Source organism: Aotus nancymaae, unplaced genomic scaffold (assembly GCF_030222135.1).
Source record: "Aotus nancymaae isolate 86718 unplaced genomic scaffold, 86718_ANA_hifiasm-v0.15.2.pri h1tg000039l, whole genome shotgun sequence".
Classification (NCBI taxonomy): Eukaryota; Metazoa; Chordata; class Mammalia; order Primates; family Aotidae; genus Aotus; species Aotus nancymaae.
In genome coordinates, this window is record NW_026988453.1 from 10,390,398 (window position 1) to 10,405,662 (window position 15,265).

Here is a 15,265-nt window from a genome sequence, read left to right on the forward strand (position 1 = left end):
AGTGGGGAATAAATCTACGCTGAGTTAGAATGTAAATATGAAATAAGTTGTTTCCTTAGATGTGAGGAACAGATAGGCACATTGAGTACTTTGGTAGCATAGAGGAAGGTACCAGGCGTGATGTCATGGCAAGGGAGATTTCCTGAAAGAATGATGCCTGGGCAGCCTAACAGAGGCGCTAAGATCTTCAGTCCTAGTACTACTGCCCCACAGTGCTATTCAGTTTGGGGCTAGTTTCTTAACTTCCCTAAACACCAGCTGGTTCACTTGCAATGAGGGTGATATTTTCTCACAGTTTTGTATCCCTTGGCTTTCGGAAAACTGCGCAATCCTCTTCCCTTTCCACTGCCAGCTCGTTTCCCTTTCTTTGTCATTTGTACTGTCGAACGCGGGGCTCCTCACGTCTCACACCTCGAGACTCTCTGCGTTTCTATTTTCACATACTCCCTTGGTTCAAGTCTTGCCTGCAGCCACGTCTCCACCCGCTCCAGCTCAATCTTGCCTCCGTTTCAGTTGCATGCTGGACATCTCCACATAGACACTCTGCCAAGGCATTTAAAATTCAACAAGTGTAAAGCTGAATTTATTCTTCTTTCCTCAAATTACCTCCCGACTCTGGAATGGATAGCTCTTTTAAATAGGGCCCCTAATCTCACAAATTCCAAACTTCTGAGTCATCTTTAACATCTTTTCCCCCCTGTTCCTTATCTAATTAGTTGCCAAATTCTGTGGGTTATCACTTTAAAACTTGTTTGGTCAGAGCAGGAGTGGAAATTCAAAAGTCTATAATAATTGCGTCAGGAGTTTTATAGAGCAACAGGGCTGTAACTCCTTAATGTCATTTTAAAACTAAGCACATTTTTGTTCTCTAATCTTTAACACCTGGACTATCGTAGTTAGCTAAATTGGATCTTTGCTTACACAGTCATTCCCATTCCAGCATCTTTTATGCAAATTCCAGATTACCTATGTGCTTCCTCCATACAACTGTCCACACTCCTTTAATGCTTCTGAATAGTGTAAAAGGCACAGGCCTTGTCTTTAAGCCTCTCTCAAATCTCTTCCCAGCCTCTCTCTCAGCCTCTTCTTCCATTGCCTCAATTCAATTCTCCATGCTGTCCCTAAACTCTTTACTACTCTTGGAATCAAAGGGCCTTTTCCTGACCCCAAACCTTTGTTCGTATCTTATCCTATTTTTGCCGCACTGCATTAATATTTCTCATATTTCGTTGACTCACCAGGCCGTTAGCCCCTCTTCTCTCCTTTCTGAAGCCCTATACCACTTTGGTTATGATATTTGTATAGCATTTATCATGGAAAACCTCCCCAAAAGAGTATAGATTTTCAACCGCAAGTATTGACACTTAGCGTGTTTTTGTGTACTAAGAAAGTTTATTAAACAGTCTTTGATTTCATCATTGTGTGGTTCCTGGGACAAAAGCTGTGGTCCTTTGCTCTGACAAAATCATGAACCTATTTTCTTTGTATTTTGACCTAATTACATAAGCTTGTTTTGAATTGGAAGCTCTATATAGACTATTTTACTGCCAAATGCTTTTTTATCAATGCGGAAATAAGCCTTTGAGAGGCACAGTGCCTCAGCTGAAGATACATAGCTAGTTTCTGGTAGATCAAGTATGAAGCTTTGGAACTATTGCTCACACCATAAGCCCCTGTGTTCCCAAATCACCACCCCAAGTACCTAGTTCACTGTCCTCTGCATACAAGAAATTTTTGCTGATTCCAATAAAAAGAAAGTAGTATGATAGGACAGGAGAAGTATGGTGGGACAGGAGAAGTATGGTAGGACAGGAGAAGTATGGTAGGACAGGAGAATTATAGGTTTTTGAATCAAACTAGGTTTAGATTCTGGCCTGGTCATGAGTTAGTGCATGGACTTTGGTAAACAGCCTCTCAGCCTGTTTCCTTGTCTGTAAAATGTGGGTGGTTATCGTCACTTCATGAAGTATTGTTGGTGAAATGGTATAGTGTGTATAAAGCAACTGGAACACAACAAATGAGGCCATTTATTTAAAATAATCTTCAGTAAGTTATAAATTCACATATTTGCTTTTTCGTAGGAATACATAAATTTTATCATAGATCCCTTTTCTAAGTTGAGTAAATGCATAGTAGATTTCTTTGCTTCCTTCCCCCTAGAATGTTGAAATTTGGGTGGTTGTAACTATTACTTAAGACTCAATCCAGTAACTCTTCATAATTTGTTCATAATTTTTTTTTTTTTGAGACAGAGTTTCACTCTCATCACCTAGGCTGGAATGCAATGACACGATCTTGGCTCACTGCAACATCTGCCTCCCAGGTTCAGGTGATTCTTCCGTATTAGCCTCCCGAGTAGCTGGGATTACAGGTGTCCACCACCACGCCCGGCTAATTTTTTGTATTTTTAGTAGAAACAGTGTTTCACCATGTCAACCAGGTTAGTCTGGAACTCCCGACCTCAGGTGATCTGCCTGCCTTGGCCTCCCAAAGTGCTGAGATTACAGGCATTAGCCACCAGGCCTGGCCAAACTTTCCTTTTAAAAAAAGGTATTACCAAGAACTAAGTATTCTGGAAGGTGGATGCTTAGGCCATTCAGTGTCACTAAGCTGGGTGACAGAGATAATATTTTTGACACTTTGCAGAGCTCATTGTTTTCTCTGCAAAAAAAAAAAAAAAAGCTATGACATTCACATAATAAACACGTAGAGAGCTTTAACAGACTTCAATGTTAAGTCTTCTGACAGCTGTATAACTGGTCTTACTTGAACCTGTCTTTTCATAATGCTACCTTGTCTTTCACACCAATTCTGTGAGCCCAAGCAGGAATGAAGATTACCTATTTCTAAAGGCAGGACAGAAGGGAGTGGTGGTAAAGGTTATTGGAGGTTAGTAGGTGGAATAAATGAAGAGCTGGTACTACTTCTAAACACTGCCAGGTCCTGACATACCTTGTGTTTTTATTTCTAATATGGGAGTAAAAGTAAGCTATTTTAACATTAAATGAGGATGACACTAGATGGTTGTAAAAGCCCTGCACCCTAACTTCTAAACTCTAAAATGTTCAAATATTCTTAGGTTTCAATGAAATCCTACAGTAGTCCCTTACTTGGAATCACTGTGGGATTGGTTCCAGCAATGGGCAACATAGGGTTTGGTTCTACACAGTGAGAATGGGTCAAAGAAAACACTATGGTTGAAAATTGTTGTTTTCCTCCTTATAAAGCTCATACCAACATAAAGAGTAAAGAGCTATCAAAAAACCTTCAGGGAAGAATACAAATACCCCCACAGCTGGTCCATGGAGCAAAGTATAATTCCAAGTAAGAAATTTCACTTAGCCAGGTAAGGCATTTAAGGGAAAAGGAATCCAGGCTGGGACTCTGCTAGGCAGACACAGATAAATTACTATAGGCAAACATGTTTTTGAAGCTATTCTTTATGAAGATGGGAAACCCACCTTGCCATCTACATCCTTTCTGTTTTGACAGGTGTTGGAAATGGATGCACGGTGCCGCAAAGAAAAATTAGCACTGAGACAAATGATCTTTCAGCAAGGCATTTTTACTTCCTGGACTGCAGGAAGAGTACCCTAGCTAGCTAGGCAACATGCCACAAGAGTACAATGAACAAAGGAAAACAGACACATTTATTCCTTATGCATTTGGGGTTGTCCTTACTGCTGTGTCTGATCTCCATTGGCTGGAGCCAGACCTCACAATTTAAGCTAAAACCCTATTGGCTAATAACTTAAAACTTTTCTAAACAGGTAAAAGCAACGGAGAGCTGGGACATGCCTGTGAGCACAGATATCTTGGTTAAAGTACAAGGACATAGAATGTACTACGTACCTGTAAGCATGGCATGTTTCACACAGGATAGGGTTTAACAAAGTTATTAGCACACTTACTCTTTAACAAGAAAGGCAACTTTAAGAAGAAACTTTTCTACTTCCCACAACAGGTGCGTTCGTGGCTGGCTAGATCTTTACTCTGACCAGTACCATACAGGTCTCTGGTTCTCAAACCTGGCTGCACAGTACAGCACTTTAATCCTGATACCCAGTCCCATCCTCAGAGATGCTGATTTAATTTGTCTAAGGTGCAGCTTGGGCCTCTGGATTTAAAAAAAAACTCCCCACGTAATTCTTATGCGTGGCCAGTCTTGCAAACCTTAGGCTATTTATTCTTAAGGGTTTGTAATAAGCCTTCCTCTTAAAATCCACCCCACCGCCATTCAGCGTTTTGGGGTCTGTCTGACAACCTCACCCTTTCCCGACCTCTCCCTCTCCACCCCCCTACACACACACAGACACACAAGAAATTTTTGCTGATTCCAATAAAAAGAAAGAAGTATGATAGGACAGGAGAAGTATGATGGAGAAGGTGAATTTCTCTCTAGTCAGGCTGGAGTAATCCCAAAGTGATGTCTTTGATAAATAAGGACAATCCGGATGAAGAAAGTTAATTCCCACCCTAACAAGGTGTGAGCAATGCTCACTCCCTGCTGTGTTACTCAACCTGTTTCTCCATTTTCACATTACAGAATGTCTTAGGAGGTAACGCCCTGCCTCCCTAGTTATTTCCCCACCCTCCTGCTGGCCTTTGACAGACCTCCCACGAGAAGGCCCACGATGCCGGGAGGGCACCGCGTCTCAGCCCCGGAACTCCACTGCACCTGCAGCTCGACTTGGCAGCACTTAGGCGCGCGGATGCTCCGCTTAGACGAACGCTGGTTGGGGCGGCTAGGCCAGCGATCTATACCCTGCGACACTCGGGCACCCCTCCCCCTCTCCCGTTTCCATCCCGTCTGTGTTTACTTAGCTAGAAGATATTTACGTTTCCAGAAAGCAGGTCATCGCAGGCCCCACCCAGCAATGGAGAGAGAGAGTCTCAGCGGGGGTTGCCGGAGAGCTCCTTCTCCCTCGCAGTGCTCTGGTCCCCTAGTCTAGGGCCCCCAGGGGCAGAGGACGCCGCGCACCTCTGACCGCAACAAACCCCTGCTCCACCCGTCTTTGTCCCACCCTTGGTGATAGGGAGCCCCGGCCCAGGCCCCGCCCATAACGCTCATTTAACTGGTATTGCGGAGCCGCGAGGCGCTGCTGCTGCTCACTGCAACCGGCTCGCGCCGCTGGGTGCTGCTGCGAAGTGGTGGAGCCTCCCGTCCTGACCCGGTGCGCCATGACTGTCGCGCAGCCGAGCGTGCCCGCGGCGCTGCGCCTCCTCGGGAGGCTGCCCTGGCTGCTGCTGCTGCTGTGCCTGCCGGCCGTGCGGGGTGAGTGGGGACCCGGGCCCGGCGGCCGGGGAAGCTCCTGGGCCGGGTGGGCGGTCCAGGTCGGTCTCCGAGACACGCACGGGGCCGGGGACCTGGCAGGTGGGGAGCGTGGCCCGCGGTCGTGGTTCCGCCGTCCTGTACCGTTAAGACTCTCACCGCTCACCAGCGTCTGGAGCGCCTGCTGTGTCGGCCCCCAGCTGTCTTGACTTTAGGGGTCGGCGTGGAGGGTTAAAGAGTCCCCGGCTGGGTTTGCCGAGCCGCGTAGCCTGGGAAAATCGAAAGGGAGGGCTCAACGACAGTGTATCCTTAACCCCCCGAAAAAGCTGGTCTAAAAGGGTGGGAGGCCAGACCGCTGACCGCTCCCCACTCTCGACACGGAGTCCAGCCGCGTGCAGCACACGGCGCTGTACACTTGCGGTCATCTTCAGGCGTGGCATTTCAAGGGGTCATGTGTCTTAAAAACAGCATCTGTGAGGACACCTGATAGTCATTTCCTTCGGTTCTGCCTTTGCCTCCCTAGGTGACTGTGGCCTTCCCCCAGATGTACCTAACGCCCAGCCAGCTTTGGGAGGCAATACAAGCTTTCCCGAGGGCAGCGTAGTGACTTACCAATGTAATGAAAGCTATGTAAAAATTCCTGGCTCGAAGGACTCAGTGATCTGCCGTCAGGACGGTCAATGGACAGATATTGAAGAGTTCTGCAATCGTAAGTTCTTCATCTTTTAGAAAAGTTATGAGAATGGAATGTATCTCAGATTTATTTTTATATATCTTCGGAGTGACCAGCAATTGATCGTTTTCTAGCGTTTTTAAACCCCAGGTTCACCTTGTTGGCACTTCACACTCCAGCTAATTGAAGGCGTTCACCTCCCTGAGTAGGTCCTGCTGCTTCATCAAGAGTTCCTCTTCCTAACACGGTACCTCTTGAACGAACTGGTAGAGAAAAGAAACGATAGTAAACAATAGCTATTGTTTAGGGAGCGAATATAGAAAATATATTTGGCAATTGCCTTGAGACACAGCATAAGTGATCTGTTTTCTTAAATATCATTTTGTAAAGTAGGACTTGCCAAATAGAACCCTGTGGTGGCATTTTTTTAAAGCTCTCAATATTTACTTCAAAATCTACTTGTACGTATTTATAGGGTACGTGTGATATTTTGACACATGCATACGATGTGTCATGATCAATCGCGGTAATTGGGATAGCCAGCACCTCAAACACTTAGCGTTTGTGTGGAGAATATTCCAAATCTTCTCTTCTTGCTACTTTGAAAACGTATGTGTATATACATAAATTGGGATATATATAGGGATATAAATATATATATATATAGGGATATATGTACATATAAATTGGGATATAGATAGGCAGACAGATTGATTGATTGATTGATTGTTAAAAATGAGTAAGAGGCCCAGTGGAGAGTTGTTTTGGGGCTAACACAGTAACTGTGTTTGATATTAAGATATCTAGTAGATCAAGATTTCTTGTTTTAGGTGAATATACAAACAATCGTCCACACCTCATATGCCCTTTGGTTTCATAAAATAAATATTGGCATTATTTTGGAGGAAAAAAATCTGTTATTTACCTAGCCATGTATTAGCTTTGAGATATATGAGTAAAGATAAGAGTCGATAACCTGACTTTGAACAACTTAGATCAATGGAAGCTACAGTAAATACCGAAATTGCCACAAATACTCAGAAGCGACGTGTGAAATAGACTTTAACTTTTTATTTTTATCCATGATAGAGGCAGTAGGATCAAGTACATAGTCTTTGCACACATATCATGGTTTAGAATTGATAACTCTTCCCCATGTTATTACTTTATCCAATTCTTAAACAACCTCATGAGGTAAGTTGGGGCTCTTATCCTCATTTTATAGTGGAGGAGACAGGTCCTAGTATTTAAATAACTTCCTCAAGAGCAGCAGCTTTTATACCAAAACCAAGGTGTAAACTCGGGCCTTCTGACTACAAATCCAATGACCCTTCCACTTGACCATGTCTCTCAGATTCACATTTGCCCAGCTGTTTACAGATGTACTCTACGTATGCGATTGACTCATCTGATCCTTGACCCCAGGGCTTATAGGAATTAAATGAGTTTAAGTGTAAAATATTTAGAAGTGTTCAATAAATATTAGCTGCTATTGTTGTTGTGCAGGACATTAGTCCGGGGTCTGGAAATACCCTATCCCTGTACTGTATGGTGCTGTGTAGTTCTTTAGGGCAGGATAAGGAAATCGACATTTATTGAATGCCAGAACTGTGCCAGAGAACTTAAATATTATTATTACTTTTTTTAAGTGGGGATAGTGATATCTGTGTGCCAACTCTACTTCCTAAACCTCTGGTAACTAGGAAATAAAGTATACATGTGAATACATCTGATAGATTGCAAGTGCCATGGTGATATTAATATAGTTAAATACCAAATATGTACAAAGCAGTAAAGAAGGGTGATTTAGGGTCCAATTAATTAAATATAGATTATAAAACAAAATACTACTTTTTTTGTTGTTGCTTTGTTAATACTTTCAGGTAGCTGCAATGCACCACCCAGACTAAGTTTTGCAGCCCTCACACCGTCTTACGTCAGTCAGAATTATTTTCCAGTCGGTACTGTTATAGAATATGACTGCCGTCCAGGTTACAGAAGAGACCCTTCTCTATCAAGAAAAGTAACTTGCCTTCAGAATTTAGAATGGTCCACGGCAGCTGAATTTTGTAAAAGTAAGTAAAATTTTTAAAAAGCATTTCCAACTATCTGGTGTTTGGAGGAAATAGTATTCCTTCCTTCGTTCATGCTAGAACTCTATATGTATATACTATTTATTAGTTAGGATATTTCTTGATAGGACCATGAGTGTTAATTTATTTTGAATTAGACGAACTATTTATGTGGTAGGAACACTTATTCACTCGAAAATTTCACATTTAACTAGTTTGAGGTTACCTAAAATAAAACACATATATATTCTAAATATGTTGCTTTTTCAAAACTTATTATAAAGTGAAATTCGAATTAAAGAAGACTAACAGTCAGGCGTGGTGGCTCATACCTGTAATCCCAGCACTTTGGGAGGGCAAGGCAGGTGGACCACTGGAGGTCCAGGGATTGAGACCAGCCTGGCCAACACGATGAAACCCTGACTACTAAAAATACAAAAATTATCTGGATATGGTGGCGCACAGCTGTCGTCCCAGCTTCTTGGGAGGCTGAGGCAGGAGAATCCCTTGAACCCAGGAGGCAGAGGTTGCAGTGAGCTAAAATTGTGTCACCACACTCCAGCCTGAGCAACAGAGTGAAACTCCATCTGAAAAATAATAATAATTTAAAAAAGAAGTCTAAGGGTGAGAAATATCAATGGTTCAAATGATGAATTTGCATATATGTGCTTGATAATTTTTTCAAATTTTTTCCCCAGCTTTATTGAAGTATAATTTACACATTTTAGTTGTACAACATGATGTTTTGATATATGTCCACATTGTGAAATGATTAACACAGTCAAGTGAATTAATATATCCACCACCTCACATAGTTACCTTCTTTGTTTGTATGCCTGATAATTTAATTTAAAAAAATCTATTTGTATTCTGTTCTAGAGCAATCGTGCCCTAATCCTGGAGAACTACTGAATGGTCACATTGATATACCAGATGGCATATTATTTGGTGCTTCCATCACCTTCTCATGTAACACAGGGTAAGTTTGGGCATACTAAAACCCTGTATTTAGGAACTGAAAAAACAAATTAGGATTTAAGATGAGATTATTAGTTTCATGACTGATATTCACAGCTAGTAGCAACTAAAACAATCCCTCTGCTCAAAGACCCTTCATCATGAGGTCCTCACAGTTGAATTTAGTAAAATGGGGCAAGAAAGGAAGATTTCTTATACCATCAAATTCTCTAAATTCTGATTTCAGTACATATGTGATTCAATAAAAAAATTTAAATGTGATTAATAAAAAATTTGAGATGACGTTAGTTGCAGAAATAATTCTTCAAATGTTAAATACTAAATCAGTCTTTAATTGACCTAAATAACGAATTTGCTTACGAGTTTATCTATATGCAAATAAGCTGTTACAAAACAGCATGAGTTAAAGACATTCCTAGTGTGAAAATATTCTAAACTAAGTTCTTTGTAAGTTCTCTATATAGGGAAAAGGAACTCACTCATTGAATACCATCAGCGTCTCAGACACTGTTGAAAACTTTACATTTATTTTTTCATGTCATATCTGTAAATTATTCTATTTTACTGTGTGTCCCTATGCTTTATAAAATAAAAAGATCAGTATCACTTGTCTCCTATATGAAACACAGGTGTTGGTTAGGTCACAAACATAAAATCTGGGAAATACTTTGAACTCTTTAAATATAAGTATATTCTATGAAGCCTATGTTTAGAACTCAGAAGTATAAAATGTGCAATCATCTATGTCATTTAAAAATGTTTTAAAACACTTTGTGTATTCTAACACAGTCTCCATGCACATTAAAAAATGTGCACGTCTTATCCGTTTTTACTCTTTGGATGTCACCTTTTAACTTAATTTTTTTTCCTTTAAACTACTGTGTGGACTTTTATCACCTACTATTTTATCTTCACCTACTGCTATAGTCAATATTTTAAGATAATAACCTGGAGAATTTGAGGAAAGTCAAATATGTGTGAATGTAACAAACATTTCTCTTCCCCTATTGCTTTAGGTACAAATTATACGGCGAGGCTACTATTCTTTGTCTTGTCTCAGGCAGCTCCGTTCAGTGGAGTGACCCATTGCCAGAGTGCAGAGGTAAGATTGAAAAAAATCTAAGCACTCAGGTGAGTGCTCAATGATAAATTAATTTCTGCCCATTAAGAATTAGCACAGTGTGTATTTGTAGCCAACCCACCTTTCAATATATGAGTGCTTTGCTAATTTTAAGACCTTTTCTAGTGATGCTTCTCAATTTATTAGCTGTGAAGTTAAACCATCAAGTTTTCTGGGTCCCAGTTCCTGAACTGTAGAATGAGGATTAAAAACAAACTTAGGGTTTGTATTGGACTTGGTCATTTATTGTCTAACCATTACTTCTAAAGTCAAGTATGATAGGTAAAAGATTTCCACCCTACAGTTTTCTGTAAGAAAGTACTGTCAATCAGAGGGTCTATAAGACTTGATCACATATCCTAAAACAAGTGGCAGTGGAAGGCCCTTGACTCAGGTCTCTTAATTCAAACCCATCATTTTTCTAAAACCCAGTGTTGCCTACATGCTGCTTCTTAAGATTAAAATGATTAACTAAGATAATTATTTAGAAGGGTTTTAAGGTGTGATTTTTCTTTATTATTAAAGACATAAGCTTATATCATAAGGAAGAAATACAGTTTCTGCATTTGAGAATCTTCTCAAAGATATGGTATGGAAATATTATAAATAGATATATATCCAGTTAAATTTATGTCAGTTAGAGACACGTGTCTCTTGGAAATTGAGAGAAATAAAATACATGCAACATTTTAAAATGTAGGCTTTCTTTCTTTCCATCCTTCTCTGTCTTACACACAGCTTGCCCTCCTGTAAATGACTTCTGAAGTCCCTATTGTCAAAATCATTAAGTTCAAGTTTTTGTGTGTTACTAGGGGAAGAAAACTAGAGTGGATTTAGCATAATTTATCAAGCATTCATCGATTGACACTCTGGTAGGCAATGTGTAGGGTCAACTGATACAAAGACAAATAAAATGAAGCTTTGCCATCAAGGAGCCTGCTTCTGTCACACCTACCATGTGCTCTTCTTTTTGAGATGTTCTACTACTATTTTTTTTCTCAGTGTAATTGTTTTTAAATTTTCATCAGTACTACCCGGTAGCACCTTTCCCATTTCCATTGTCCAGTAAGAGACATTGTAGACGATAGTAAATTAAAACAGAAAACAAGGAAACGCTGGGCCATATCTTTTGTTTGACCCAGGCAACATGTCACAGAGTTCAGACAAACAGTCTCCCATCTGAAGCCAGTATTTTCACAAGCACCTGCTATGTCATGAACTTGACAGAAATGCAAACCTACTTTTACCTGCTTACACCAACTAGGCCACAGTCTTGCTTTCCTGTTTGGTGGCTTGAACTCCATACTGAATAATCTAATGCTCATGTTTTCCTCCTTGACTATTCTATCCTCTCTCCCACTCAGCAACCACTGGCATCTGCATCCTGCAGGAAAGAGCCCCAGTTCTTAAGCAATCCCAATGCCTTCAGCTATCCCCATAAGGCCCTACTGCTTTTAGGATCATTTTGATTTTTTCGTGTAACTTGTTTTGTTTTGACCATACCAAAAAGATTGAATGGAAAGTAAATTCTTAAACAACGTATCACTTCACCTCAAGTATGCGGCCCTAGCCTATAAACACATGAGGTTATATTGATGTCCATGCATGAATATGGACATGAAGAAGGAAAGAACAGTAGACACATTCACTAATTGTCTATAGTTACACAGAAAACAGAGGTGATACTAGTTTGTCTCTAATGGAGCCTCACTGTCAGAGGACCTGTTTGCTTATCTCTCTGCACGTGCTTTCTTTTTCAAAATATTAGCTGACTGCTGGTACCTGCTAACCTAGAATCAATCCCTGGTGTATAATGACTATCATCCCAGACCCTTCTCTTTATCTTAACTCCTCACATCTAATCACTGTATCATTGTGTTTTACCTCCTCAGTCTGTTTTTCAAACTTGTGTTTTGCCCTCCATCTGTATACTTCTAACATAGTTTATTATTCCTCCTGTGGACTTACAATCAGGGCCACCTCTAACATTTCCAGGGCCCAGGCAAGAATGTAAATGGTGGTAGTTGGCCTGAGACCCACCTTCTTTCAAATAGCCCTTCCCCTGCTGTAAGCGTTCTCTGGTGCACATAAGTGGACAGTTTAGCCTACGTACCCAAGTCATGTCCACCACATCCAGCATAACTTGTATCAACCCTCCATTGTCCTTTGAGTTATAGGTGAGTATGTCAGCAGAATAGACCACCCCCAAGAATATGGATCAAGGGGAGGGACCTCTCAGGCCCTAGAAGGGGTGTTGGTGCGGGGAATTCTGGGTGCTAGTTCCTGCAGCATGTTCTAGAATGGAGGAGGGGTGGTAGGACGGGCTCTCATTTAGTATATTCTCTCAGCCTGCAGACATCCTCCCAATGGGGAAAGACACATCCAGAGGAAGGCCAGAGCACAGCCTTTTAAAGTGTGGGATCTGAGGCAGGAATCTTAAGGTAGCAGTATCACTCTTGAACTCAGGAAACTTAAGATTCCTGCCTCCATTCTTTTACTCTATTAATGTTTCATGCATATTTTATCCAGAGCAATCTGAAACACAGATATGACTTGTCTATTTCCTCCTTAGAGCTTATTCATATCTTCCATCACTTACAAAGCCCAAACTCCTTAGTATAGTGTACCAGGCAGCATGGTCTACCTACTGCTTGACACTCGTGTCTTGCCCTCATGTTTTATGCTTTATACATGCAAACTGCTTGTGGTTTCCATGTACCTCTTTTTTCCTTTTCTTTCTTTTTTTTTAAATTGAGACAGGGTCTCACTCTGTTGCCCAGGCTGAAGTGCAGTGGTTGTAGCCTCAACCTCCTCAGCCCAAGTGATCCTCCCACCTCAGCCTCCCTTGTAGCTGGGACTACAGGTGCACATCACCGTGCCCAGCTAATTTGTTGTGTGTGTGTGTTATTTATTTATTTTCCATAGACAGAGCTTCCTCATGTTGCTCAGGCTGGTCTTAAACTCCTGGGCTCAAGCAGTCCACCCACCTCGGCCTCCCAAAGTGCTGGGATTACAGGCGTGAACCACCATAGCTGGCTGCCCCGTCTCTACTTAGCTATCTTTTCCTTACTAATAATTAGTTCTCTAGTCCATCAGGAAGATTTCCAGGCTGGCTACTTCTATGCTAACCCTTGCATTTTGTATTGAAATTATCTCTGAATCTCTTTTCCCACTAGCTTTTAAGACACAGGAGCTATATATCTTGCTCAGCTTTGCACTTCCAATTACAGAAAAATGCCTTGCTTGTGTCAGGTGCTCAGAAAATGTTTGAACTGAACCAATGGTACCTGTGTCCCTGCACACCCTAAGTTAGTGTAAATCAGAACAGCTTGTTCTTGATGGTTGTTTTGATCCAAGACCTGAAGTGATTGATTTATAAATGTGCTGGCTCTTCTCTGTGTTCTTAAGTATGTTTGATGTAACATAATTAGACATATACACATATTTAATTGCCTTCATTCTTTAAAAAAAAAAAAACTTCATGCCTCTAGAGTATGTGGAACTATTGCATTTTTTCTCAGGGCAGCTGCCATGGAATGATCCCTTTTTACAGTATAACTAAAAAAAAACCTCTGCTTGTATTTATTTTATAAGTTCAGCTGCTCAGTAAGATTGTTCTGAATAAGTCTCTGTGAGTCAATATGTGCTAAAATTTTTTACTTTAGAAGTCAAAATGTAATCCTCACATTTAAGATATTTGCTCTATCCAAAATGATCTGTACTTAGTTCTTAAGCATGCTGCTTGAATTTTCAGCTCCTTGCATTTGCTATCATTTCCTTCTTAGAGTGAAAGGCAATGCTCTCTTCTCTGTTCTTTCTTAAAAGAATGGTACCTATTAGGTTTAAACTCAAGTTCTATTTCCCTGCCAAAGTCTTCTCTGACTACACTGCTTTTATCTCTAAACTCCTGAAGCATTTACTTTTCCTAGCATCATTTTGGTATGTTCAAATCTTATCATTTTTCTTTTACATACGTGTTCTGAATCTTAGTATTTCTGTGAATTGGTCTCAAGGTTAGCATTTGTCTTCTACACCATTTGCGTTCAAAGTTCCAGTATACTACCAGTTACTTAATAGGCATTTGTAAGCATCTCTTGTTGATAATGCTGAATTTAGAAAAATTGTATTTTGACTTTTTAAAAATACAATCTTTAACATGTTTTCACCTTATTTGTAAAAATACTAGTTTTATTTATTTAAAAGATGTTTGAATTGTTTTTTAAGAAATTTATTGTCCAGCACCACCAAGAATTGACAATGGAGTAATTGAAGGGGAACGTGACCATTATGGATACAGACAGTCTGTAACGTATTTATGTAATAGAGGATTCACCATGACTGGAGACGCCTCTATTTATTGTACTGTGAATGGTGAAGAAGGAGAATGGAGTGGCCCACCACCTGTATGCACAGGTAATCAGTTTGGATAATTGCTTTATTGTTACCCTTAGGTATATATGTGGGTTGCAGACGTTCTATGAACTCCCTAAGAAAAAACTGTAAAATGTTTACGTATGCATATTTGTGTTTTTCTGTGGGACACAATTTTTTTTTTTTAATTTTAGGTTCTGGGGTACATGTGCAGGTCATGCAGGGTTGTTGCATAGGTGCATACATAACCAGGTGGTTTGCTGCCTCTATGCCCCCTTCATCTATATCAGGCATTTCTCCCCATGTTATCCCTCCCCACCCCCTGCTGTTCTTCCCCTAGCCCCCTCCCAACTGCCCCCAGTATGTGATGCTCCTCTCCCTGAGTCCACGTGTTCTCGTTGTTCAACACCCGCCTATGAGTGAGAACATGCAGTTTTTGGTTTTCTGTTCTTGGGGACACAGTTTTTCTAAAGCTTCTCAGAAAGGTCTTTGGCTGGTATATACACACTTTCACACACACACACACACGTATATATGATGTGTACATATAAAATAGGCCTCATATTTTTGGTGAATTTGCTTAAATTTGCTGTTTTATACCATGTTGCTTTCAGTAAGTTAATATAGATGCTTTGTTTATACAAAGAGCATAAAAAGTGGTTTATTAAATTGAAGGGAGAATCTTAGATTGAACTGAGGGTTCTAGATAGTGATCATACATGTTGCAACAACTGAGAAACTCTTGCCATCTGTTAACTTCACTGAATTAACATTCAATT

At 40.6% G+C, this 15,265-nt stretch overlaps 1 protein-coding gene across 6 annotated transcripts in view; it reads left to right on the top strand.

The window, feature by feature from the left end:
* The first annotated feature begins 5,104 nt into the window (after window positions 1-5,104).
* The window catches only part of CD55 (CD55 molecule (Cromer blood group)), a 28,453-nt gene continuing 18,292 nt past the window's right edge, over window positions 5,105-15,265 (top strand). For 5 of the 6 annotated variants that reach the window (XM_064360311.1, XM_064360314.1, XM_064360310.1 and 2 more), the window contains exons 1-6: window positions 5,165-5,275; window positions 5,796-5,981; window positions 7,829-8,020; window positions 8,897-8,996; window positions 10,012-10,097; window positions 14,340-14,528. In XM_064360311.1, the coding sequence (XP_064216381.1) occupies window positions 5,182-5,275; window positions 5,796-5,981; window positions 7,829-8,020; window positions 8,897-8,996; window positions 10,012-10,097; window positions 14,340-14,528 (847 nt within the window). In that variant the 5' untranslated portion in view covers window positions 5,165-5,181. Of the gene's footprint in view, window positions 5,276-5,795; window positions 5,982-7,828; window positions 8,021-8,896; window positions 8,997-10,011; window positions 10,098-14,339; window positions 14,529-15,265 lie in introns of all 6 variants that reach the window. The other variant, XM_064360312.1, reaches the window with a different exon arrangement.